The following is a 26,207-nucleotide window of genomic DNA, read 5'->3' on the forward strand; positions in this document are numbered from 1 at the left end:
CAGATTTTACCTCAGTTTAAGTAAAGGTTTCTTTAGTGGTCTTTCTAATCATTCATTCTGCTACTTCTATGTAGCAAACCCCCTTTTTATGGCTTGACAACACTACAAATGAATGTGTCCTTCTAAAGTTAAGTGACTGCCATGGCGTAAATATTCCCACCATGGCCAGTCAAGCTATCAATGTGATGCTGATAAATGCAAAGTTAGGAAGCCGTGTGCACTGTGGGCTCTCCTGAGCTGGTAAGAGCTGGCTCTAGCATACCACTCCTTGACCCTACCTGCCACCTTCACTTTCTGATTAGGACAAGGGACACCCCAACAGAAGTGTGGCGGGAATGCTCATAGAGCACTTATGAGAGCCAGGCACTCATAACTAAGGGTTTATAGGAAAACAATGCAATTCTCATAGCAACTCTGTGTGGTCAGTAGAAACACAGAAACTGAAGCATTGGTGACATAACCAGTCCAGGGTCATGTAACTAGTACAGGAGAGCTGAGACATGATCTTAATATGTCTCAGTGTCCATAATCTTATAATCTTTAAAGTATTCTCTAAAACTGCACTAAGAGTATAGCCATAGCCACGTCGGTTCTTTAAACTGAAATTAAATAGTTAAAAATGTCAATTCCTCACTTAGACACATTTCAAGTGCTCAGTAGTCACATATCACTAGGGACTGCCACATTGGATGATGCAGATGTAATTCATTCCCATCAGCACAGAAAGTTCTAATAGTGCTGCTCTAAATAGATGGTCGGAAAGAAAGAAGCCACACATATTTGCTTGGAAACAAGGAAGATTTATGGTCTCTGTTGACTGCTATAACACAAAAACTCAGAATACAATTTCGTGTCTCTTCTGCTCTGAGATAAGAAGTTCATTCACTTATTCATTCATTCATTCATTCATTCAATACACGTTAACTGAGCACCTGCTGTGTTTCAGGACCTGTGCTAGATTCTGGGGAGAGAAAGATGAATGAAGAGACACAGCTCCTACCTCCAGGAGCTTACAGTCTCACTCAGGAGGCTGACAGATAAAAAGGCAATTATGATGCCATGAGGACAGTGGTATGATGTGGGATTCAAGGATAACAGGAGATTCAGACAGACAGGCAGCTAAAACTCACACATTCAGAGAAGGCTACACAGAAGGGGTGATTTCTCAACTGGGTGATGAAAGGTAAATAGGAGTTGGCAGGTTTCAGGTGTTTTAGATAAAATATTTCAAAATGCAAAGAGGGGCCCAGAAGAATGTGGGCCACACAGGGACCCGTGAGTGAGTGGGTTTGACTGAAGTCTAGGATGCAGTAGAGATTCGAGATGTGACTGAAGCAGAAGTCAGGTGTTCTTTGTCAGTGTGCTGAAGGGGAGCAGAGGCTGGGGAGGGAGAAAGAGTTTCATTTTGAGAGTGCTGAGTTTGATGTGCCTGCAGAATGTTCCAGAGGGTTTGCAGATCTGAAACTCAAGATCAAGGTTGCAGAATACAGAGTAAGAATATCAGCCTCAAGGTGGTGATTAGATGGGGACCTGGCTGAGCTCATGCAGGGAGTGTGTGCAGAGGGGGATGAGAGAGCCAGAAAGAATAAGAACAACTCCAGGAAATGTCAACATATCGGTGGCAGGTAGTGAAACAAGGCTGGAGAAGAAGACTGAGGAACCACATCAGAGGATCATCACAAGGAACTGGTGTCCCAGAAATCAAGGGCTGGGCATGTCAGTGGATGCAGAGAAGCCATATAACATAAAGACAGGAAAGGATCCATGGGAGGTGACCTTGGTAAGAGCCATTTTAATGGAGTTCAGCATGGTAGCCTGCAGTGGGTTCAGGAAGAAATGGGAAATGAAGCAAGGCAGATAATAACTATTATTTGAAGACAAATCCTCCAAAAAAATATTCAGCTGTGAAGATTATGATGTAAGAGTCCCCAGCATGTTTACTGACTGCATTGAAGAAGCCAGTGGGTGGAGAAATGTCAAGGATTCAGGGTGAGGAAGGAATAAAAACAAAGCAGAGCCCTGAGGACTTTGGAGGGGAAGGGGTCCAGAGCACAGGCGGAGAGATTCGTTTTAGAGGAGGAGAGGGGCTCCCATTGCACTCGGGAAGGACAGGCACAGACATGACGCATGTGAGTGCGGGAAAAGGATACTGAGCGAAGCCATCTTCTGGCCTTTCTCCATGAAGCAGGAGATGAGGCTCTGCTGAAAGCAGATGGCCTGGGGACAGGAGTGAATGCCTGAAACTGCTCCTGGGCAAAAGGGAAAGGGAGGCAATGAGGGGCACAGGAAGCCCTTCTGGGCTGCAGGCAGAGGCCAGCTGGGATTGGGGAGCAGGGGCCCGTAGAGGCACCTCTGTTCAGAGAGGCCCTATATTCTGTGACTGAGCTCAGCATCTCCAGGGGCAGAAGAGGAAAAACAAGTCAGTTGAACTAGTCCAGAGCTGGGACTCTGCCAGGCAGGAAGGGAGGATGGACCAAAAGGAAGGAGGGCTGATGAGGAGCTTGTCCAGAAGGAAGTAAGGACAGGAGGAGGGCGAAACACTAAGTATACACGATGCCATATCATAATCAGAGTGGAGAAAAGACACAGAGATAGGTGAAAAGGTAGGAGGCAATGACTGAAAAGTCACACACCAAAAATGGAGAAATTGTGGGTGATGACAGTGCCCAGGGTGTGCACAGGAGAATGTGGAAGGACACCTGGAATTGAGTAAATGAGGAAACAAGAGGGTGAGATGACTTGTGTAAGTGGACTTCAAAGACACTAACTTTAAGGAAGAGGGGATGGAAAACAAGCCCCTGCATGGGGAGGCTGACTAGTGGAATGGCAGATGACAGTGACAAAGAAAGGAAGAGAATGTATAGGAGGACAGAAGAGTGATCCTTTGAATGTGCCTGTTGGGTCCCTGGGAAAGTGCTGGTTATCGTCTCTAGGCCTGTAGTGTGGGGCTTGGAGGAACTGCTCGTCCTGCTGTGAAAGCTTCTAGAGAAAAGAGAATGAAGAGCCCAGTGCCAGGTACATGTATTCTGCAAAGAGGAGGCACATTTGGAGAGTTTTTGCATAGACTTGTGACACATTTGCAGAGACATTGGACAGGTTCAGAGGGAGGCAGTGGGTCATCCCAACAATGGAAGAGTGGAGATGTAGAACTAACACTGTAGGCAGAAACGATAGATATGAGGCCTGCTGGATCACTTGATTTCAAGATGTTAGCTACAGTTCTGGGGTCAAGGGTGGCCTTAGAGGGTATAGAAGACTAGGTGGCACCCCCAGATGGAAGGCTTTTTTCCAGGATCTCCCAAAACATTGGTGAGAAGTTTGGAATCTCAGAGGATCACAGTATAACTAGACTGGTTGATTGCCAAGACCCTCACTCTTAGGAAACAATAACAGCCTCCCAGGAGATGACAGCAGTTGGTGACACCCCCAAAGAGATCCTGACCTAGGAGTCCAGATTAGATGTTTCTCTGGTGAGAAGAGCAGAAGCCCCAAGGCATGGACAGTGAAAATTAAGCAAGGGGAGTCATAATTACTCATTACTAAGAATAGAGATTTACTGGGGGCTGGTGATGAAGTCTAAGCTCTTACGGATAACCCAGGCACATGTAACCAAGTAAAAGCCCAAAGGCCAGCCTGCTGGACCCATGATCATCAGGTACATGTGTTATTAAGTTTCTCCCTCAGCTTCACTCTGAAAAGACTTCTTCAGTCCTAGTAGGCCAGTGGCCAGAAAAATCTCAGATACTGTCCAACTAGCCCCCACATCACAGGGAATCACAGGGCTTGGTGGAGAGGGTGCGTGCAGAAAGGAAACATTCCCTCTCTGTGTTTCAGAAATCATTTCAGAATATTTTAAATCCAGACTTTAAACTGAGGCCTCAAGTAGTGTGAGCAAAGCACCCACCTCTTCCTGCATATGTGTCATTCTGAAAAGGTGTCAGTTCTCTGAGTAGAACCTTCTTTATAACTGCGCATTAACCTGAGGAAACTGGACATCACCCATCACCTACTCAGCCAAATCCTGAATATTCCAGACCATGGGTGAGACCCAGCCCAAAGACACCTGCACAGATATCTGAGCAGCCACCTGAGACTCTGGGCACCTGCCACCCTCACCTCAGATGTCATCTCCCCCTTGACACTCTTCACTGTGTGTGTACATACACACACACGCACACACACCAGAAACATGCCCTCCACACCACCCCTCTCTCCATATAGTTTACCATTGCATATATTACACTGTGTTTTGTTTGTCTAAGTTTTGCCTCCCCGGTTGCATTTGGAGCTTCTTTACCCCTACGACCTTGGCACCCAACAAATATGCATAGAATGATCAGGGCTAAGCTGGACTGAGCTGGGCTACATAGAGCAAAATTGAATTGAACTGAGTTGAAATGCACCACAATGATACTGGGGAGCAAAGAACAGTACATTCCCACAGTAACAAAGTTGAGCATTTCCTCGCCTTCCTTACCAAGGGCCTTTTGGAAACCCACCACCTCCACAAGGTCTCCCCTGTTCCCAGCCAAGCTGCTGCTGCCCCACCAGGCAGATCCTCACTGCTTCTTATGGAACAGAGCCAGGACTGGCTCACTGCTGGGCTCGGCCAGGACCTGCATGGGCTGGTTGTTCAGGGCGGCCTCACGCATCTTGTGGTACATGAACTCGTTCTGGCGGAACATGCGCAGCTCCATCTCCGTCTGCACCCGCATGGCCTGTGGGACGCAGATACACCACAAACAGTAATGACAAGCCCTCAGGGCATGCTGGTCTCTCACCAACCTTGGCTGCTTTGGGAAAGGCAGACAATGGGGTAAGTGGCTCCCAGTCACCAAGACTCAACTGTACCTCAGAGGACACGCACACACGCATCTTCTGGAGGCCTAATATCCTGGCAGTGGGCTTGGTTTGTCAGGAGCAGGTGTCAGACCCCTGAGAGAGTAGCTTGAAGGACTATTCTCAGCACAGAATGTCTGTTCTCAGGAAGTGCCACATCGGAACCTGGCTTTGAACACTGGCCCCTGCACCTAGGTCCCACCTAAGTCCATGGGACCTTTGGCAAGTGACCTAATCCCTTCATCCCTCAGTTCCCTCACGCATGACAGGGTATGACTCCTTCAGTCTTTACAATGGAACCAGGAGACTATAGTGTGTGCATGTAGAAAACCCCTCATTTGCCCAGATTTCCAATCAAGAAGCATGTATCGAGTCCCAGGCATTGTCGGGCACTGAGCATATGGCCGTGACTAAGAGGACAAAGACTCTGCCTTTGACAAGCTTATTACACTAGATCTAAGTTAGTCCTCTCATACATTTTATGACACCAAAGTTCTCCTTTTTCCCTGTACTTCACTGCTGGGGACAGTCCTTTGAGCCCTGCCACTCAAATAAACCCTTCAAGGCACAAAGGAAACCAGCAGCTATTGAGAGCATGCCACCTGCCAGGCAACGTGGTGCTGCTCACACAGTAACTCACTGTCCTTGTTACAACCCTGTCCTTTCTCTCCATTTTACCGATGAGGAGACTGAGACTGCATGTTCTGTATTTGCAGTGCCACAGCTAGAAAGAGGTGAAGCTGGAATTCAGTCCAGCAGTCTGATTCCAGAGCCTGCACTCCCAAGCTCTGCTCTACAGAGCAAGCACATTTTTCTATGGAGCATATGGCTACACACACATGCACACATGTGCACATACACACCATTGGTTAGGTTTTCTATGTCCCAGCTTAGAGCATCTCAGGGTTCATGTCTCAGCTTTGCCATCCACTTGCTATGTAAGGTTACCCCCCTTTCCCTGGGCCTCAGTTTCCTCACATGTAAAATAAGGGGAGTGGCCTGAAGCATTTCTGGATTTCCCTCTAGTCGAGCAGACAATCTATGGACTTTCCAAAAGCAGCATCCAGAACTCATCTTTCATCCTCAGAGGGCTCTGAGCAGGCAGGGGGGCCCAGCCCCGAGATGCTACTTGCCTCTAAGTCTTTGGTGATTGGGTGGGAGGGTCCGTGTGTCACCAGGAGGATGGCGTAGGCTTTGCAGATCATCCCATGCCCCACCTCAATGTTGCCGGCATGCCAGTTGGTCAGCCCGGCCCGCATCACAGCCATGCCCAGCTGGGCATTGTTGGGGTGGTAGATCTTCCTGTAGGGCCATAGCAAATAATCGTCACATGTAATCCCAACCTTCCTTATATCCACAGGCAGTTGACAACTTACAAAGCGTCCTCATTGATTATGTCCCATGCTCTCCCAACAGTGCCATGAGGCATCTGTAGCCCGTCAAGAGGGGAAGGAGCCATAGAGCAGATGAGAAGCCAAACACCCCAGGTGGTGGGGCTGTGGGAGCTGAGGCCACGAGCCTAGTCATCACAGGGATGAGGCGTCAGGATTGTGCTCTGAACTCAAATATAGGAAGCTGGGAGCTCTCAGGAGTACCCTAGCCCTCTCCCTGGAGAACAATAGAAGTTCGAGAGAAAAACAATAACTTGAATGTCCTTCTCAGGGCAGAGCTGTATTTTCACCTCCTTGGCACACCTAAATGTCATACAGTTTTCCCAGATTTTGTTTAAAAGTAACATCTTCTCAAAAAATGAACCTGCTTATGCCAACTTACTCGTTTGGCCAGGGATACAAATTCACATACCAATGTGCACACAATCGGCAAGGAAGGACATTGGCAGAAGGAAGGCAAGGGCTTAAAATCTGTGAGGATGGCTAACATCTCTCTTTTTCTTTTTTAATAAAAGAAAGCTCACAAGATTGCCTGTGTTTCTTGTTAACAGGCAAAATCTTTCCAAGCATTTAAAATCAAGCTGGACTTACGGACACCAAAAGTAGATGCCACTCAAGTGACAAATGAACAGGAGGATTTGGGAAAGACCAGGGGTAATACATAGGTTTTATCTCAGGTACCAACTCTGATTATTTGGTCATTACTACTCAGAGCCCCATGGTCAAAAAGCTCAGTCATAAAGAAGACCGTGATCAATTAGTTAGACCTGCTATGGGTACAAGAGGGAGAGGTAGCAATGGGTACCATCTACTTGCCATCCTTGACTTAGAAACATTTCTAGGAGACTATCTCAGACCCAGGATTGTCACCTACATGTAGCCATCCACCATCCTCCTGGCATAGTACGAGGCCTCCTCAAAGGCCTGGAGATAGGAGAGAACCTCCGAAATTATGCTCTGCAGCCGCAGCATGTAGAGGTTGGTGTCAGCAAACACTGGCTCCTGCTTCTGCAGGCACTCCCGGCACAGTCTCACCACCTAGAGGAGACACGGGCTATGAATATTACCGCTGCACGAGAGCACGTGCGTAATTCACACACAGGAGCATCACGATGACATTGGACACTTGTTCTCTCAAGATTGAAGAAATTGCTGACAGAGGTGGGAAAGCACCTGTTTGTGATTTAATAGCAAAATGGTCCACTTAGCTAAGATGTAGGGGTGGGAAGAGTAACCATGGGAGATACTTGGCAAAACAAGGAGTTTTCATATATAAGTAAGTAATAGGGAGTTATGAAAAAAAAAAATATATATATATATATATATATATATATATATATATATATATGATTCACCACCCTGGCTGTGCTTTGGAAACACTTGGAGACCTTTTTAAAACCACTGACATCTGGGCCCTACCCCAGACTAGTTGAAACCAAGTGTCTAGGGGAGGGACCCTGACAACTATAGTTTATATAAGCTTCTTGGTGGTCCTTATGCACAGTGAGGTTGGACAATCATGCTAGAAGTATACAAGATAGGTTGGCACAGAGGGAAGTTCACCAGAGGTTAGGAGGGTGTCACACTGGTCCTGGTATGAATAAGATGGGTGTGGATAAAGTGAAGGTTCCTGTGGCCAGGAATCTCACCTGGTCAGCTTGCTCACTACACACATATGGGCAATACGTTGTTATTGACTCTATATAAAGAACTCTGCCCAGTGCTCTGGGCAACACGATGGCATGGCCACATGGCTGCTGCACAGCTGCAGGGCTGCAAGGCTGCAGAAGAGCAGAGACTGGAGTGGTGGCAGTGCCAACGACAGAGACTGAGATGGCTGTGGGGGCAGAGAGGCCCAGAGGCAGAGACTGGCTTGCTGCATGCAGACTTGCTCTGAGTGTACAGGACTCTAGTGATTGACCTGCCACATGGGAATAAAGTTGGGTATAAACCCTTTCACCCTAAGAACATTTCATTGTCATTCCTCAGTCTCACTGAATCCATAGTGAACTTACCCGGGTCTGAAACCCATTGGCAAGACAATGGATCTGACCCCAATCACCTTGGTCAGGCTTTTCTGACTGATTTGAATGTAGGCATAGGCTTAGGCTGCACCCTACAGTCAGGTAGTCTCTGGATTTTAGTAGCTCATTGTTCTCCTCTTCCCTGCTGCTCTCATGAAAAAAATGCCACACAATTCTTTCCATTTCAAATGAGCAGAAACTTATGTTTGCCCATGAGGCAATTGGGTGGGATGGCAATCAATCCATCCTGAAGACAATCCTCTTAAACCTATAGGGCATTATCCAGCCCTACACTGGTCCTGACAAGTTTGAATGGAAAAGAGGAGAAGCAAAGGAGAGGAGAGAAGCCAGAGGAATGGAACCAGCAGAGCCCTCCTGATTGCTCCAGCTCCTACCTGTGCCTCTCACATTGATTTTCCATGTTGTACAGCTGTTTGTTCATGTGACCATCTCCCCAACTGACAGAACTCCTGGTAGGCAGAGAGCATGTGTTGTGCTGGCATGCCCAGTAAGGGCACAAAAATATGCAGTGACAGAGCTACAGGGTATTATACTCAATGAAATAAGCCAGGCAGAGAAAAACAAATACCAAATCATTTCAGTCATTTATGTAGTATAATAACAAAGCAGAAACTAAAGGAACAATACAGCAGCAGACTCACAGAACCCAAGAATGGACTAACAGTTATCAAAGGGAAAGGGACTGGGGAAGGTGGGTGGGAAGGGAGGGATAAGGGGATTAAGGGGCATCATGATTAGCACACATAATATAGGGCGGGGCACAGGGAAGGAAGTATAGCACAGAGAAGACAAGTAGTGACTCTACAGCATCTTACTATACTGATGGACAGTGACTATAATGGAGTATGTGGTGGGGATGTGATAAGAGGAGGAATATAGTAACCACAACGTTGCTCATGTGAAAACTGAGCATAAGATTGTATATCCATGATACCTTAATAAAAAAAAATGTGCAGTGAATGAGTAAGGGAGGAGAATGAAGATAAGGAGAGAGCATATAAAAATGATCAGAAGTTTATCTCCCACATTGCCATGCCCTGTTGGCATCTAAACCCAGCTACACATGAGTTATTGAAAGAGCTTGGGGAAAAATTCTGATCCATGGTCCCTGTATTCAGCTGGAGATTTGGTGAATCACACCTTTGAGGGTGAGACACAGGAATCTCTATTTCCAACAAGCGGCCTAGGTGACTTCGATGCAAGTGTTCTGTGGGTCAGTGTTGAGCAGTGGGTCTCAACTTGGGGTGTACATTGAAATCACTTGAGAGCTTTAAAAATCCTGATGTCAATTTTCTGGGGAAATTGTCCTGGGTCAGGGTCTGAGCATTCTGGTGTGCATCCACTTGAAAACTCCTGGTGCTTTGAGAGCCGGGGTTGAATGCTTAGTTAGTAGACTAGGAACTGTAGCTAGGACATGCATTCAGTGTGGGAAAGCAAGCAACCATGGCTCTCTCCATTCCTCCTCTGTGATGCCAGCCTGAGATTCCCTGGAATACCCCAGGGAGCTGGGGTTTGTCAGGCTACCTGTGCTTTCCTCCAACCTGGTACTGGTGGGATAAACAGTCATTGAGAACACACCCCTAAGAAATTCTAAAGGCTTAAGGGCAAGAGTTATGGTCTCAACCAAAAAAGCATCTTCCAGAAAAACAACCAGCTTGGTGCTTTCTACATTTTCACCCTACCCCATTTCCTCCCTTAATAGAGAACCTTTCTGCTCTTCTCCCCATCTCCAACCCTTTAAAAATGAAATCTTACCTCATGGTACAAACCCTCAGAGCGAGCCTTGTCAATTTTTTCCAGTGTATCCTTGGATAATTGTACTATCTCCTTCACCACATCCTGGGAGGGCTGGGAAAGGGAGGGACATTGAGTTGGAAACCTGTTCACAAAGCAACTCATTGCATCTTTGAATAGCTGCCATCTTTGACATTCAGTGTAGTGTAAGGTTAATACCTCCCTGAATACTTCATTTCTGTAAATGCTGCTCAAAATCCCTATACTTTTCCAACACCCCTATCATGGTTCTGATTCACATTGCATTTTCCATTGACCAAGCTCCAGAACCATGCTGCCAGCCAACCGACCCTACCCTGGGCTAAAGCTGGATTTTTGGACCCCCGCACAGAATCTGACAATGACCCCTATTGTATTTTCTCTGGCATTTTAGATTCTCATTCTATCACCCAAAACATTTTCCATATTTCCTCTTTACTTCAAGTCAACCACACATTCTGCTGGTATGTCCTTTTATTTTTGTCTATACCCAAGTCATTGATTTAAATACAGGCCAGCATGGGGGTCAAGGACAGAAGCTTAGGGCTTGACGAAAAAATAAAATTCTAGTTTGCCACTGGAATTCAACAAAAAGGGCCCATGGCTATAGACATTCAAACCCTTCCAAGAGTCTTAGCATCCAACTCACATTTCCTTTCTTCACCAAAAGTATATCATGAGACAATTTGTCAGCTGTCTCTGTGAAATCTAGACTCATTGGGCTTACTGTCTTCACCTGAGCAGTCTAGTGCTCTTGTAAAAAACAAAAAATAGGTTTTGATACTTAAGGCAGTGAAGTGTCACAATTAAGAAGCCCCTGAGGCCACCATAATTTTGAAGAAAAAGGGTCAAATTTCTCAAGTCCACAGGAAAAGTGTCCTTGTGTTGCTTATCTGTATCAGATGCTCTTTTCTGAAAAAAAAAATTCTTTTTTTGCTTAGGCAAATCTGATAAAACTTTTTTCCAAAATGAAAATAATTTTATTATTTATTCTGGCTGTAAAACTGATACATGGAAGTTGTAAAAATTAAAGCATATGTAAAAAAGGTAGAAATACCCAGAATCCATCCAGAGATGGACACAGCATTTTGAAGAACATTTTCTAATGTGTATGTCCAGGAATAACATTTAAAACATTTAACAACTGGGACAGGAAAGGCAGTGACCAGCAAAACCGAGCCTGACCACCAACAGCGAGTATGCCTCTGTGGCCTCATCAGCGTGCGCTGGCTGAACTGCAGTCCTGTATATTTGCACATACAGGCATGTGTATATGCCAATAGCATCAAATATTTTTTCTACCTGGAATAGTACCATATTTCTGTCTATAGTCTGTTTTTTTTTCACTCAGTGAATAATGGTTATTTTCCCATACCAATATAAAAATTTAGCCCCACTTTGAATAACTGTAGCATTTTCCAGCTGTATGAACTATTAACCAGTTCTCCAGCTGTCCGATTTTTTACTCTAAGGAACTGGGCTCAGTAGCTCCATTTAGATTTGCTGCTTACATCATTTTGTGACGTCGTCTCCCCTAAACTACCAAAAAGTGATGGGAGCATGGGCATTTGTTCTCAGGAAAATACATCCCCCTTTATCGATGGAGCGTTGGCTCTTCCCTCAGTCTGCCAGCTGTCCTGAGCCACTCCCGCAGTGTCCATCTTGCAGTATGAGAGGTCCCCGGCCAGGACAGCCTCCAGCCCAGGATCTCCTAAGGAAGGGGCATTGCATTTACTCTTCTACTTACCTCACCTACACCTACGGTGGCTTCTGCAGAGTTCTTGACCTACAATTTTGACTGTCCTCCTTTCCGTATCCCTCTGTATCTGAGCTCTCTGGAATTCTTCTGCATGTCTGCCTGTACTCGTCCCATGGGCAGACCCCACAATTGAGGCAGCCATCAATGCTGTGTCTTCTGCTTGCAGGTCTCACTCCTGACTTAACCTTTGTCCTGACCTTTGATTTGGCCAAGATTTTTGACTCTGGATGCCTTTGGCTCTTCTTCTCACTCAGCTCATGTCTTGGCTCCAGACAAGTCAGTTCAGTGCCTATCTGCTTTCCTAAGCTATCTGAATCAAGCACGCAAGTAAGAAGGGGTCCATGTGTTGCCCAGTTTCTGTGACTGGTGGTCTAAAAGTGTGCCACCAACCTGTCGAACCTACATTTTTTGTTTCACCCACAGCTTGTCATCCAAGAGGTACTCATAAAAGCACATGAAGTTTACAACCTCTCTCTGAGTTCCGTCATCTTTAAAACTCAAAATTCTTAGTGAATCTTCTGGAGTAATCAGTACTTTGCAGGGCAGATTCAGATAATACCAAGTGGTTAGATGTTAATAATAGTCTTGCTCAATTTGATATTGTAAGGAAGAGTGTTACTTTAAGCTTTGGAAGTGAATCAAACTATTTCAAGGAAGCAACTGCCAAGATTCCCAAAACAACCTGGCTGGAAGGTGATAAAGCTAATCTGAGAAAGGAAATTGGGCTGCTCCACTTGGCTTCACTTTTCAGAGCAAAGACAGGAAAACCTGATGAGCAAACAGGATTTAAGGAACCCCGCCCCGCAGAGTGAGACGCTCCTCTCCCAAGAGCAACAAAATAAATAGAAAACAGGGAGGGAAAAGGGGAGGAGCCAGAGAAGGCAAGGGAGGAGCTGGTGGAGGACTGGTGCCAATGGAGGAAGCGTAAGAGGAGGGGGAAGAACTGCAGGAGAGGGAGAGGAGCCTGCAGAGAGGGAGGAACCCGAAGAGGGGGGGAGAGGGGAAGGGGACGCTGGTTCCCAGCCTTGAAAAATTGGTATATTTCTATTGTGAAAATCCTGGGAGAGGCCTGGAGAGAGAGAAAAAGAAACACCTAAGAAAAAGAAAAAGCCACAATTGAGGGGAATGTGGTACATTTTGCTGTTATTTTCTCGTCTTTTTTAATATTTGGTTTTAATATTTAGCCAGGTTTACATTTACCTATATAAAGGAGTCAGGAAGGATTTTGAGGCCAGTTGAAGGCTTGAGAATGGCCCTGAGAACACTCGGGGCCAGGCACCAGGAGGGAAGGTGGTAGGCCAGCAGGTAAGATACATGGTCTCCCGCACGTTCTGGAAGGTCAGGGTGAGGGTAGATGCAGTCCCTATTCATTTCTGTGGTTTCTACAGCGCTGTGCTTGGAGCCTCACACATATACACCAGTACCCATTTCCTGAAATACAGAGCCTTTGATTCTGTGGAAAGGGGTCGTTACTATAAAGAACATATTAATCCTTAGGCCCTAACTGCTTTGTATTTTGCCTGGGAGGGATGACTCTCAACTTGTCCTCCAGGCATCACCGATCTGTTGGTTACAGCTTCCTCCTCCTTACTTATGTTTCAAAACTGACTCTGCTTCACACAGTGGGGATGCTCGTTTCCCTTTTAATTTCATACATGGTGGCATACACAGTGTATGGGTTGAATTGCATCTCCCTCACCCAAATTCATATACTGAAGTCCCAAGCCCCAGGCGCTAAGAATGTGACCTTATTTGGAAATAGTGCCACAGCAGAGGTAATTAGTCAAGATAAGGTCTCATCTAACGTATCTAACCGGAATAGGGTGGGCCTCTAGTCCAACAGGACTGGTGTCCTTATGAAAAGGATGCCAGGGGAAGAGAAAGGGAAAGGAAGGCAATGTGAGGAGAAGATGGCCATCTTCAGGCCAAGGAGAAAGGCCTGCAGCAGATTCCCCCCACAGTCCTCAGAAGGAACCAGCCCCGCTCACCCTTGATTTCAGACTTCTGGCCTCCAGAACAATGAGACTGCCTTTCCGTTGCAGAAGGCACCCAGCCTGGGGTACTTTGTTACAGCAGCCTGAGGAAACTAACACACAGGGCAGAATGTGGACCCCTTCTTCTTTTCCCTTAAGAAATAGAGCTCATTCCACATCTAGACACAAAGATCTACCTCATTAGTTTTAGTAACTGCAGACATTTCCTTTGTTTAAATATTTCCCTATTGGTGGTTATTTAGGTTTTATTCAATATTTCATTGTTCCCAGCACCACTACAATATGTGTCTTCATACATGTATCTTCCTCTGCAGGGTAAATTCTTAGAAGTAGAACTCTTGGTCAAAGGGTAAAAAATTAATTAGATATTAAGAATAGAAATAAGTTAGTGGCAAAAAAAAAAATGTCTAGAAGAGTCAGGGGATGAAGGATAGAGATGTCACATGGGAGAATAGTGTTACCTGAACGTTGGCCCCGACATGGAGTAATGAAGTAACTGAGAGGCGCCCCACTGTCTGAACCTAGAAGTCAGTTTTGCTCATGACTTTTGCTCTACCCAGAGACCAATTTCTGCTCACACCTAAGATGCAGAACTCAAGTTAATTGAGAAGTATATTTGTGTATTTGTATCTTAAATGCACTGATGGACTGCGTTGTATGGCAGTGTTCAGGCAGCCTCCCCAGAGGAGGCCGGCTCCTGGTCACGAACCTACGTATCATCCTTCAGTCATAATCAGGGACAGTTATGAAGGCTCTACCTAGCAGGTCTCCTAGGCAAAGCTGCCTCACCATGCCAGGCGTGGAGCACACCTCTGAAGGAAGCCCAGGACACGGGGCCCCTGGCTGATCATGCTCCTCACATGTTTGCATTCCTCACCATGTGCCCTCGCGCTGGTCTCTTTATCTGAGGTCTTGAGCCAAAGTCTTCCTCAGGCACCTCTACCTAGGTCCCCTTACAGGTGAGGAGAAGGGAAGTATGAGGCACTTGCCCACTCCATTCCATACGCAGTACTTTTCCACACTGAGCCCTTCCCCCATGCCCTCCCTCACACTGGAGGCTTTTGTCCTGGGCCCCTCAGCAGCAAGATGCCCCCACTGTGCTGATCCTGCAAGTGCCCCTGCGCCTGGGGCCTTTCCTGGGGAAATGGGACAGGAGGAATTGGGGCCCACTCGGATTTTAGCTTCTTGCTTGGACCATTGCAGGAAGTGATGAAAGGCTGACCCTTTCCTTTCTGACATGCTGTTTTAATCGGCCACCCTGACACCTGGCAGCTCAGCTTTCTCCCAGCTCAGCAGAGCTCCTGCAGCCCCCTGGGTAGGCCTTCGGCTGCTCAGTGGTCTCACTGTCAACCAGGCAACAGCTGCACAGGAGGTAAGCATATTAAGCCATCTAAACATTGCCTGATCGCCACATGCCAATTTCCATGGGACTAGGAATACCTTAGGAATAACCAGACAACCAATCTCTCTGATATCTGGTCTCCATATAGGAAATTATCAGCCTTACTTAACCTGCAAAGGGGCAAGGAGAGGAACCAAATGTACTCTGGGTCTACTCTGCACGCTGCCCCTTTGCATAGATCATTCTGCTTAATCCTCATGACAACCCTTTGGCATGGGTGCCATCATTCCTACTTTACAGGTGAGAAAACTGAGTGACCTTCCCAACTGGAACACCTGGCAAGTAGTGGCACCAAGACACTAGTGGGACATATGTGCAGCACACTGTGTGCCCCCACCACCTTCCTGCAGGTTGCAGGCTCTCCTCTGGGCTCCAGCAGGCAGGGGTGCCCTGACTGTGACACCCAGCCGGGCCTGGCCTGGGGACAAAGTCAGAGTGAATGCCAGAGTGGGACTGCATGTACCTTGGGGTCGTCTTTCACCCCCAGGAAGAGGTCATCTTTCAGGCCTTTCTGGCAGTGCTCACACGTGCAGACAAAGTAGTACTGCTTCTTTAGCTGCTTCCTGCGCTCCTCACTGACGTTGAGGAAGTCGATATAGGACACCGTCAGCTCCTCTCCTTCTGAGATCTTGCCCAGGGCCCGGAGCTCAATTCTGGAGCAGGATGAAGGAAAAGAGTTCATCAAATCCAGGGCTGTCAGAGACGCATTTCAGCTCTTCCAGGGTCTCAAAGACAATGACTTCCACTAGCACTCTGAGAAAAGTCCTGTTCTCCCAAAAAGGGGAGATGTGGCCTAAAGGAGGAGAGGTTTCTGTATAATTCTGCTCTACTCAATATAGCAATCAAATCTCTTCCATTCAGTTCATTGCTCTGAAACCCAGTAGAGGACTGGGCTTGGTCATAAAGCCATATATAGCTTCTTCCATGCCTCCAATTATCCCTATACATTTAGTTATTGTCTGCAGCAAAGGAAAGGAGAAACAATAAGGCAAAGCTCCAAACAAGAAAAGGCTCAATAGTCATTTCTGCTTATTGGGGGCCTGTGCTCTCATAAACATAGCCCTCCACTTACCCACAATCTTGGCCCATTCTGTGTCTCACCTGAAGCCCCCACTTACTTTATCCTTCAATCCAGTGGTTCAAGGCTACATTACATGAGGAGACACACCTGTAGATCACTGAAGGCAAATAAACAAAGGCTGGCTTTTGTGCTTACTGGGGTCCTGGCTTTGGGTTGAAGGTGGGTGGCAAGAGCAGATGGCATTTCAATTCCCTTCCAGCCTAGACCTGATCCTCTAATTACCTACAGCATGACCCCCTTAACATAATAGATAAGGAATGTGCTAAGGACAAAAGACCACTGCAGAACTGACATCCCACTGAAATAGGCAAGCAGAGACCTGAAGGGGGATCCCTCAGCCAGGCACTCTCCATGACAGGGCCAGGAGATGCAGAAAACCAGAGGTGAGCCCTGCAAACTGGGTTGTAGGATGTGCCCCCATATCTCCCTAGGCACCTAGGGCCACACTGCCCAATGGGAAACCATAACCCAGAGAGTAAGCAGCAGGATGCAGAGGGCTGGGGAGAGCATCTGCAGAGAGATCCGTGGTCATTCCTTTTACCTCCCAGACAGGCTGAGTCAGACACTGTGTGAAAGGCAGGACAAGATCCCAGCACTGCAGGAAGGTCCCAGTCAAAGGCAGTCCCTTCCATGTGCTCTGAAGTGACAACTGAACCAGCAGCTCCTAAAGGACATATATTTAGGCATCTGAAGTGACCACTTAAGGTTAAAAAGCATTCTCTCCAAGCGGGGTTTACTGACATGTCCATAAATGTGGTTATGTGTACAAAAGCCTGGCAAAATCAAAGTGCTGCTCATGTGCACATGAGACTCCTTTCCTTCCTTCCGCACCACAGTTTTTCACAGCAACTGTCACTCAAGAGATGAAAGGCAAGAGGGAGAGCAGGGCTTTGTAATTCCACTCACAGCTCTGCTGAGAATCCTACTGGTCCCAGCCACAGGGGAGACCAGAGAGGTGAAGTAATGTCCCCAGAGTCTCACAGCACTTTGGCAACAAGTGCCATTCATGCTTCACCTCATCATACTGGTCTCGCCTGGTTCTCTTCAGTTTGTCTCGCCAGTCTGCAGTGCGCGGGAAATGAGACAACACTGAAGCCCTTGATTTTAGGACCCTACTAATGTCCTAAGTAGTTCTATGTGAGCAACACCTGGGCCAGTGGTGAGTGTGGCTCTCTGGCAGTTGATGCTGGTGTGGGTAAGTAATTTTGCCCCCTTTAGCCCCTTTTCCAGATGCAGCTCACCATAGTAACATATCCCCATCCAATAGTGATTCAGTGCTAACTGAGTTAGGATTTCCCACGATGGTTAAGCCAGTTCTTGTAAAGTCTAAGAGTATCTCAAATTATTTCAGTGGTGCTAGAGACTTTTCAAAGCCAAATTAATGTAATACCACTTAAATATGAAAATATGTGTGCCTCCTTTTACCTTACTTGGAATTGGGGATCAGGGAATAAATAGTGACCATCACTCCATTCTGGACCCCAGACCTCTTCCATCTCTAATGCTCTGCAATTCTATAGTTCAGCTAATGAGCCACAAGCAGGCAACTTGCTTAAGTATTTCTATAGAGATTAGGAACAAAGCCCAGGGTCACAGAGACTTAGAACTAGGAATGTCCCTAGAGAGGCTCTCATCTCGACCTTGCTCTACAGATGTGGAAGCAAACGCCCCTGAGTTGATGTGAATCACGCAAAGTCACGTGCTGAGATGCACCAAACACTCCTACTGCATTCCCAGAGCCCAGACCCCCACACAGCACTTTGTTCGTAATCCAAAGAGCATTTCAAGTACTTTCAAAACGGCCTGACAAATAACCCCATGGAATGGCCTGGCCATTTGGTTGTCATACAGAAAAGTCGGAAGTAAAATCTGACCTTAACCACTAATTCGTAGTTGGCCAGAATCAGTGAGCAGAATGCTATGAATAAATATGTACCAAAACTACCACAGTTAAGAGTGCTGTTTTCAGAACCACCTGGGTGAGAAGTTGTGGGGTGGGTGGTGATTATAAACAAACACACGGTCTTTAATAGGTCAGTAACACCACCAGTCCTCATTTTGTGATAAGCAGGGGTTAGAGAAACAATGCACACTTCTGTTAAAATGATGTGGACTAGAAGGGCTTGGCATGCTTTGAAATTGGAGGAGAAGGAGAAAAAGAACAGAAGACAGGGAAGAAAGGAGGCAGAGCAGAGCCAAGCCACAGCAGGCAGTGGCTGGGGGAGGAACAAAATAATTAACAGAAATGCATTTAGATCCAGGTTCCACAAAGCCGGGACTCTGAGGTGCAGCAGGACATTCCGGACAGACAGCAGCCAGGGGATCTCAGGGAGGAGTGGCCCCAGCAAACCAGGCCAGTGAGAGAGATGGGTCAGAGGAGCAGAGATGCTTGCGAGGACTGACCCACCTCATCTGGGTGTGAAACATGGATTTCACTGCCTCATGACTGAAAGAAAAAACAGACACCCAAACGGAAATCATTACCACCGGCTGATCCAGTACAGCTAGTCAGGCTGCACAGCATTCCAGATTATGCAATCAAAGCTTTGGCCATCACAACAACTTTTACCCCAGCCCCTTCCAGCAGGGCTCCCTGGGCAAGATGCAGCCTGGTAGAGTGGAAAGCTCCCTGGATTTGGAATGAGAAGTTCCGGGTTCAAAAATACTCAGGCCTGGACAAGTGATTTCCTTTCCTGGGCCTCAAGGTTCTCATCTGTAACCAGCTAATGGACTGTCCTGAGATGAGACAATGCATTTAAAAGTAAAGTGCTAAAAAGCTTCATGGGAAGCTACTATCATCCCACAAACAAGCATCTTGGATGAATAAGTGTTGCCTCTTCGATGTCTATCCTGGGGATCATTTGAACTGTGTGTACATTGGTTAGGGCACGCAAATAGCATGTAAAACTTGTTAGGGTTAGAATTAGGCTCCTAACACCATGTCCCATGTTCTTTCCACCATGGCAGGCAGCTCGGCAGTGACTGAAAAGTCACCTTCTCTTGCACGACAGCCAAGAAGCCCAGGTCAAATGTGACTGCTGAAAATGAGTGGGTACAAAGAAGCCAGAGCAGAAGCCAGAGATGATCTGAACAAAGGGTGCCCAGAATCCTATGGCTGTTACATGTAGTGACAAGAGGAACCCTGGTCACCACTGCTTCAGGGGGTGGTGTCCTGAATGACCAGGCCCCTAACGTGGCTGAATTTGATCCTCTAACAACCAGGCTCACCTGGACAATAGCTCCTCGAGGGGGATTCTATGAGGTCCAGACCAGTGACCTCCCAGGAAGGGAAACACAAGTGCTGTAAAAAGATTATCATCTGTGCCTCAAATAAATATCTCTGTCTTGTGTGGCTTTTCAATTGCTTAAGAGCCTGCTGTCATGAGGGCCCCTGCTTCCAGAAATAGGAAGGAAACAAGAAACCAGAGTCCATACTACATTGGGGCTTAGGCTTGATTCTTAGCTGAGAACCAGGACCATTGTCTTTGGTTTCCAGGAAGTTTTGGGGGAAATCCTGAACATTGTTGATGGCTAAGTGTCAACTTGCATCTGTTATAAGAGCTCATCCCTTAGAACAAGAGGCCTCATTTCCCCAAATTTCCCCAGAGCCATAGACAACCAGGGTCTCATCCTTTTTGCTGACTTCTCCATTTGTGCCCCACCCCTACAAACCATTCTTCGCCCTTCTGTCCCTGATCTGTGCTTTCCTGGGGCGTGGGGAACTGACCTCTGAGGACTTCATCACCCAGGGTCCTTTGCTCTCTGGCTTCTGGTTGGGGTTTGGCCAATGGGAAGAGATCAGAAGGTGGGAGGAGAGAGAGGTTGGGGTATTTCTTCTCCTGGCTCCCTCTCTGTCTTGCCACGGTTCCAGCAGTGGCTACTTTCTCTACAGGCACAGACATGCTGGTGGTGGGGGTGAAGAAATGTCCTCCTCCCCTGGCTGTAGCTCTCACCAGCTACAAGAAGAGTACTTCCTCCAGGCTCCCCTCCAAGTCTACAGCTGGTAATGGTTTCATACTGTTGCTAGACTCACCTGGACATCTCACCGTTCCATGTTAGTTTCTTAAACTCTACCTATACTTCTGTAAATTGTCCTTTCATTACATTTTCTTTGGGTAAACCCAAAGTATGCCTTCTGATTTCTGCTGGGACCCTGACTAATATATGCTCCTGCCAAGTGCCTTCTCAGTTGATATTGTTCTGTAATGACCTCTAGAGAGAGAATCCCAGGCTTAAATTTTAAAATAGTACCTAACACATCTAGGCAGCTCAAGAAACATGCAAAGACTCAGACATCATGCATGTGGAACTCTTTGCTATCCTCCTCATTACCTTTCTCCTATCCACAATTATTCTAGAATCAAATTTCTATTTGCTGCCCAGTTGAAATCCATGCTAGCTGAGTTTGCCTTGGGTTTAAGTCAAGTGGAGAAAACACCACACAGTCTCCTCATCCCCATACACCACCCGCAGGTAAAGACATACTCACTTGCCGTTGTTAAATATGACAGTGCAGTTGGGCCAACAGTCATGGTTCACTAATCCCAGGTTGGGAAAGATGCCCACACCCACAGCCTGCAGGCCTCTCTGATCACTGAGTGTGAAGCCATTGCAGTTAATCTACCCAGAGGAAAAAAGAGTCAGTTAGCAGACATAGATAAGGGACAGACCACCATCCTAGCTGCTGAAAGTTTAAAAAAACAGAAGACTCAGGGGCATCCTAGAGATTCTTAGAGAGTCTAGGAACAAACCATTTGGTGCCATGTTCTCTACATGACTCCAAATGACCCTCAAAATCAGTACCATGGGAGCGTCCCATTCTTGCTAAAAGCAAAGACACCTTGAAAGTTTTGGTAGTTGTATTCTAAAAAGGCCAGGCGGAATGTTGGTTCTGAGAAGCCTCTCCCTTTTCCTGTATCTGGGTCTCACACGAACCTTCCTCAGTATCTATCCTTGTTTCTCTCTCCGTGCTCTGCTCTGCCTTACTCGGTGTGTGTGTGTGTGTGTGTGTGTGTGTGTGTGTGTGTGTGTGTGTGTGTGTGTGTGTCTGTCTCCCCTGTTTCCTTTGCTTACCCACCTTTAATTCCTATATCTGCTCTTAAAATTGACATCCTCTTTTTGATTGCTTTGTGCCTGGTGGATATTTTATACTCCTGTTTTAACAATTTTAAAATCTGATAAGTGCAACAGTTAACATTTATTTCTGAATGCAAAGTAAATCAAGTTGGTTTTTACTTATGTGGCACTTGATTGATTTCCATGTCCTTAAAAATAAGTTGTTCTTTATAGAAACATATTCCAAATACCTGCTCTGAAAAATGCATAAGAATAAAATATAACATAGAATATGTTAATAATTACACGTGGATTTCTGCTCTCTATATAAACACATATATAAATGGGTGTTACACATAATATCATACACAGTTGTACACCCACATGGCTATTTGTTATAGATACTGGAAGACTGCCACATTCTCCATTCAGTCTCATCAGTCATTCAGCAAGTACATGAAGTGAAGCCTGTCAGCACCACTAACAAGCTGTTACCTTGGGCAAGCTTCCTTATTCTCTGAGCCCTGGTTCTCCCATCTGTTGGCTGAATAAATTGCATTAGACGATCTCTAAGGGTCCTTTCAGTTCCACACTTTGGTAGAGCTGAGTCCTATGCAATCCTATGGCTTATAGTCCCCAGAGCGCCTCAGGGATACCCAGGATCAATCTGTGACATCTGTTCACTCTGAGGCTGTGGAGAATAACTGCTCAGAGTAGACACTCGGGCACCAGACAGACTGCTTCTAGTCCTTCTGGGATACCAGTTCACTGTGTGGCTTTTGGAAGTCATGGAACCTCTCTATACATTAGCTTTCTGTTCTATGAAATAGGAATGCTCAAAGCACAGTTTCCTATATTGTAAAGACAGCAAAAAAATTATATATGGGGAGCTGCGATGGTTCATTTCATGTGTCAGCTTGACTGGGCTGCGGTGCCCAAATGTTTAGTCAAACACTATTCTGTATATTTCTGTGGATGTGTTTTTTCGATGGGTTAACATTTAAATCAGTAGACTTTGAATAAAGCAGATTGGCCTGCATAATGTAAGTGGACCTTGTCCAATCAATTGAAGGCTTTAATAGAAAAAAGACTGACACCCCCCACCCCCAGCAAGAAGGAATTCTGCCAGCAGACTGCCTTTTAAGCCTCCACATTTGCAAGAGCCAATTCATAAAAATAAATCTCCTTCTTTCTTTCTTCCTCTCTTTCTCTATCTACCTATCTAGACACATATATCCTGCTGGTTCTGTTGCTCTGGAGAACTGTATTACACAAGCACTGCTGCTGCATGGCGAGGACTCAAGAGATGCCAAGTGTAATCATGCTGCCGTTATTACAACCTCCCTCCTCAGTCCGGTGCCAGCACCACAGAAGGGGCCTGGCCTGCCACCTAGAAGACACCTACCCCCACAGCCCAGGGCCTGAGCCTGCTGACCCACCGGGCTCCTGCCCCCACCTCCTGGACTCCCGTGGCCATGAGAGGCCTGGCCTGGTTGCTCTAAGGGAGTACCCACCCAAAAGCCCTTACTCCCTTTTTCCCTGCCTTGCCACACCCCACCATTTCAGGCTCCCCATTATCCTGATCATCAGACCTGGGAAAAGGAAGGTTTTATTTCCAAAGTGACTGGTAGGCAAGAAGGGATGGTCATTGAGTCTTTGTTTTCAGTGTGGAGAGGAGAAAAACTATAAAGTGCAGATTACCACCCGAATCAGGTAGGACAGGAATAACCTCATAGAAAGCTGGGCCAGAATGGGATGAGAGGTCTTCACTTTAGGACTCTGCTCCTTCCCCCTCTGGCCTGGCAGCCTCTGAATCCTTGGTTAGACCATCCCAGCTCGCACCCCACCCTGCCGCTGAGGACTCATACCACGCCAAGGATGTGAGAGATATACTGCATGCTGAACTGCTGGCTCTGGGGCGGCCAGTACTGCAGGAACATGTCCACGTCCACCCTCAGCTCCCTCTGCTCCTCCTCCCCAAAGTGGTCCACGTGGTTCTGCAAGTCATCCACGGAGACCAGGCAGCCCTCCGTAAGCCCTGTGCCCTCTCTCTCTACCCGCCACATGATGCGTGCCGCCAGCCTGTGGAGAGAGGCAGGGTTAGGGAGGCTCCACTGCATTCATTCATCTATTCAATGAACACTTCCTGAGTGCCTAATGTGTGCCAGACACAACGTCAGGTGCAAGATATGCTTTGGAACTAGATGGATGGAATTTTTTCTATCATGAAGCTTCCTAAGCTAAAGGAATAGTTTAAACTAGTGTTCAGTGCTATGCAGAAAATAAAATAGGATGACAGGATAAAGACTGGTTGGGGAAGGGAAGCCAAGGTCATCAGAGGAGGTGACTCAGAGGATGCACACTGGGGCTGAAAATGGAATGAACGGAAGGAGCCGTCTCAGTGCAGATGGGAATAGAGCGCTGAGTACAAAGGGCCTGAAGAAGGAATGAGCTTGGAGAACACCTGGCTTTGAGTGCGAGACAAGACACGCCCCTTGTAACTGTAAAGCAGCCCACGCCTACAAGACCAAGCCTGTGACCAAGGGACACTTTGGCAACTCCCTCACACTCCCGGACTGCATGCTGGCCAAGCACCTGGGAGGGGCTGATGGCCTGTGTCAGACCCTGTCTCTGCAGAGGGATCCCCTTGGCGAAGTATAGGCCCTTTCTTCATCTTGTTAGAATCAGAGAGTTATTTCTGCAGAGATGTCCTGCTGGGGGTCCCAGGTGCTAAGAACTAAGGTATCCCCACAAAGTGGGAACTCAGAGCAGCACCAGAGAAAATAGACTTTGGGTAGGGTGTCTGCTATCTCCAAATATTAGGAAATTAGTCACAAAGCTCAGAGAGTAAAGACTAATGTGTGGCAGATGCCAACTCAGTAACAGAAGCAACTACCAACTGGGACTGAGCAGAGAAATGGAGTGAGCTCCCCATCACAGGAGGTAACATTTACTTTGGGCCTTGAAGACAAAGTAGGATAGCAAGAGGATATCTGCCCTCCTGTGTTCACTGCAGCATTACTCAGAAGAGGCAAGAATTGGAGACGACCTAAGTGTCCATCATGGGTCAATGGATAAAGAAGATGTGGTATTATAGTGGAATATTATGCAGCCATGAGAAAGAAGGACATCCTGCTATTTGTGACAACACACTGAGGACCTGGAAGGCATTCTGCTAGGTGAAACAGCCAGACAGAGAAAGACAAAAACTGCATGGTATCACTTATATGTGGAATCTTGAAAAAAAAAATAAAAGTCAAACTCATAGAAACAGAGGAGAAAAGTGATTGTCAGGGGCTGGGGTTGGAAGAAATAGGGACAGGTTGGTAAAAGGGTACAAATTTTCAGCTATAAAATGAATAAGGTCTGAGGATCTAATATAAATCACAGTGACTATATTTGATAACACTGTATTGTATAATTGAAAGTTTCTAAGAGAGTATCTTCAGGAGTTTTTATTTTTTTAAAGAGAAGCCAGAAAACCTAATTGTTTTAAATGTGAAATTTCAGCATTTTTTAACAATGGCAGATCAATTTTTAAAAAAATTAAATATTAAGGAGCCAGAGAGAATGGGTCTGCAGCCAGCCCCAGGCAGCACTGCAGTTTGGAAGCATGGCTGTACACATCCAGGTCCCCCTCTTTTTGAAAGGACCCCACGCAGACCCAAGATGTGCACAGAAGTGCCCACATCCAGTCTGTCTGAGGCTCTTTCCTGATTTGCATTCATCCTGCTTCCTTGGGCCTGGGACTGCGGTCACTCCTCCATCCCCCACCTGACATTAGGGAATCCCATGTCCCCCACAGGGGCCCAGCACTGACCTGATGTTCTCATTGGGCACTTTTCCGTATTTCCTGATGGCCGAACACTCGCCCTTGTGGTCCAGCCAAGCGCCCTTCTGACAGGTGCGGTCACAGTAATGGGCATACTTGCACTGCCCACAGCGATGGAGCTTCTCCTGCCTCTTGAAGCAGGTGTGGCACACAAAGTTAATGAGGCTGGAATGGAAGGAGAAACACATGATGGGACACAGTGGAAAGGGACCAGCCACACTGGCCATTGGGAGATTTTGGTTCAGGTACTTGGCTCAATGGGCCGGCCTTGGCCTTGTCTTTCTATGCTTCATATTCCCACTTTTCCAAATGAGGGGTTGGGCTTCCAAGGGTCCCTTCGAGCTTTCACTCTTCTTCTAGCAGATGATTTTCAGTGAATCCAGTGTGGGGGACACCACTGCACCCTGCATACAAACCTTTCCATTTAATTCAGCAAGGACAGATGTGTGGCCTGTCTGCATTAGGCTCTGGGAGTACCACCAGTTGCCAGAGGAGCAGTTGCATTTGCAATCGCCAGGCAGGCTGAGGGGACTCTGACAGGGACACAGGGACTTACTGGAGCACACTGGAAAAGACACTTGAGGATCCCAGAAACTCTTCTGTGCCAGGGGACTGGATGGAAATTCCTCATGGTCCCCTTGCCAAAAGTCACAAGTCATGGGAGAGAGTGTTCTGTATGGCATGTCCTTCTCCTTGTTGAAATATAATGTCCCTTTCCCCAAAGAATAAACAATCGTAACTATGTACAATATGATAGGACATGAACATGATATATTTCACACAAAATGAAGCCTACACACTGTGATGCATGTCCCAGGTACGTGTGTGTTGCAAGAGTAAGAATGACAAGGTTAGTAATGTCACTGATGTTATCTGATGTATTCTCCTGGTTCAGAGAGAGACTGGCAGTGATTTGGAAGAATAATATTCACCCATCCAATGCTTTAGGGTGAGAGATAGAGGAAGATGTTGTTCCTCCCCTGTACTTCTGTCCTCCCAGTGTTCCTGTCAGAGAGCTGAGTGTCTTCCCCCGGGG

The 26,207-nt window shown here is 46.7% G+C and overlaps 1 protein-coding gene across 2 annotated transcripts in view; it reads right to left on the reverse strand.

The window, feature by feature from the left end:
* Positions 1–779: 779 nt before the first annotated feature.
* SMYD1 (SET and MYND domain containing 1) overlaps positions 780–26,207 on the reverse strand; it is a 37,851-nt gene continuing 12,423 nt past the window's right edge. The window contains exons 2-10 of one of the 2 annotated variants that reach the window (XM_017672225.3): positions 25,160–25,336; positions 23,208–23,421; positions 20,774–20,904; positions 18,692–18,730; positions 15,667–15,856; positions 10,031–10,123; positions 7,105–7,268; positions 5,973–6,141; positions 780–4,718 (exon numbers count right to left, since the gene is read on the reverse strand). In XM_017672225.3, coding sequence (XP_017527714.3) covers positions 4,560–4,718; positions 5,973–6,141; positions 7,105–7,268; positions 10,031–10,123; positions 15,667–15,856; positions 18,692–18,730; positions 20,774–20,904; positions 23,208–23,421; positions 25,160–25,336 — 1,336 coding nt within the window. In that variant the 3' untranslated portion in view covers positions 780–4,559. The remainder of the gene's footprint in view (positions 4,719–5,972; positions 6,142–7,104; positions 7,269–10,030; positions 10,124–15,666; positions 15,857–18,691; positions 18,731–20,773; positions 20,905–23,207; positions 23,422–25,159; positions 25,337–26,207) is intronic. The other variant, XM_017672227.3, reaches the window with a different exon arrangement.

The sequence above is a fragment of the Manis javanica genome, chromosome 1 (genome assembly GCF_040802235.1).
Source record: "Manis javanica isolate MJ-LG chromosome 1, MJ_LKY, whole genome shotgun sequence".
Taxonomy (NCBI): Eukaryota; Metazoa; Chordata; class Mammalia; order Pholidota; family Manidae; genus Manis; species Manis javanica.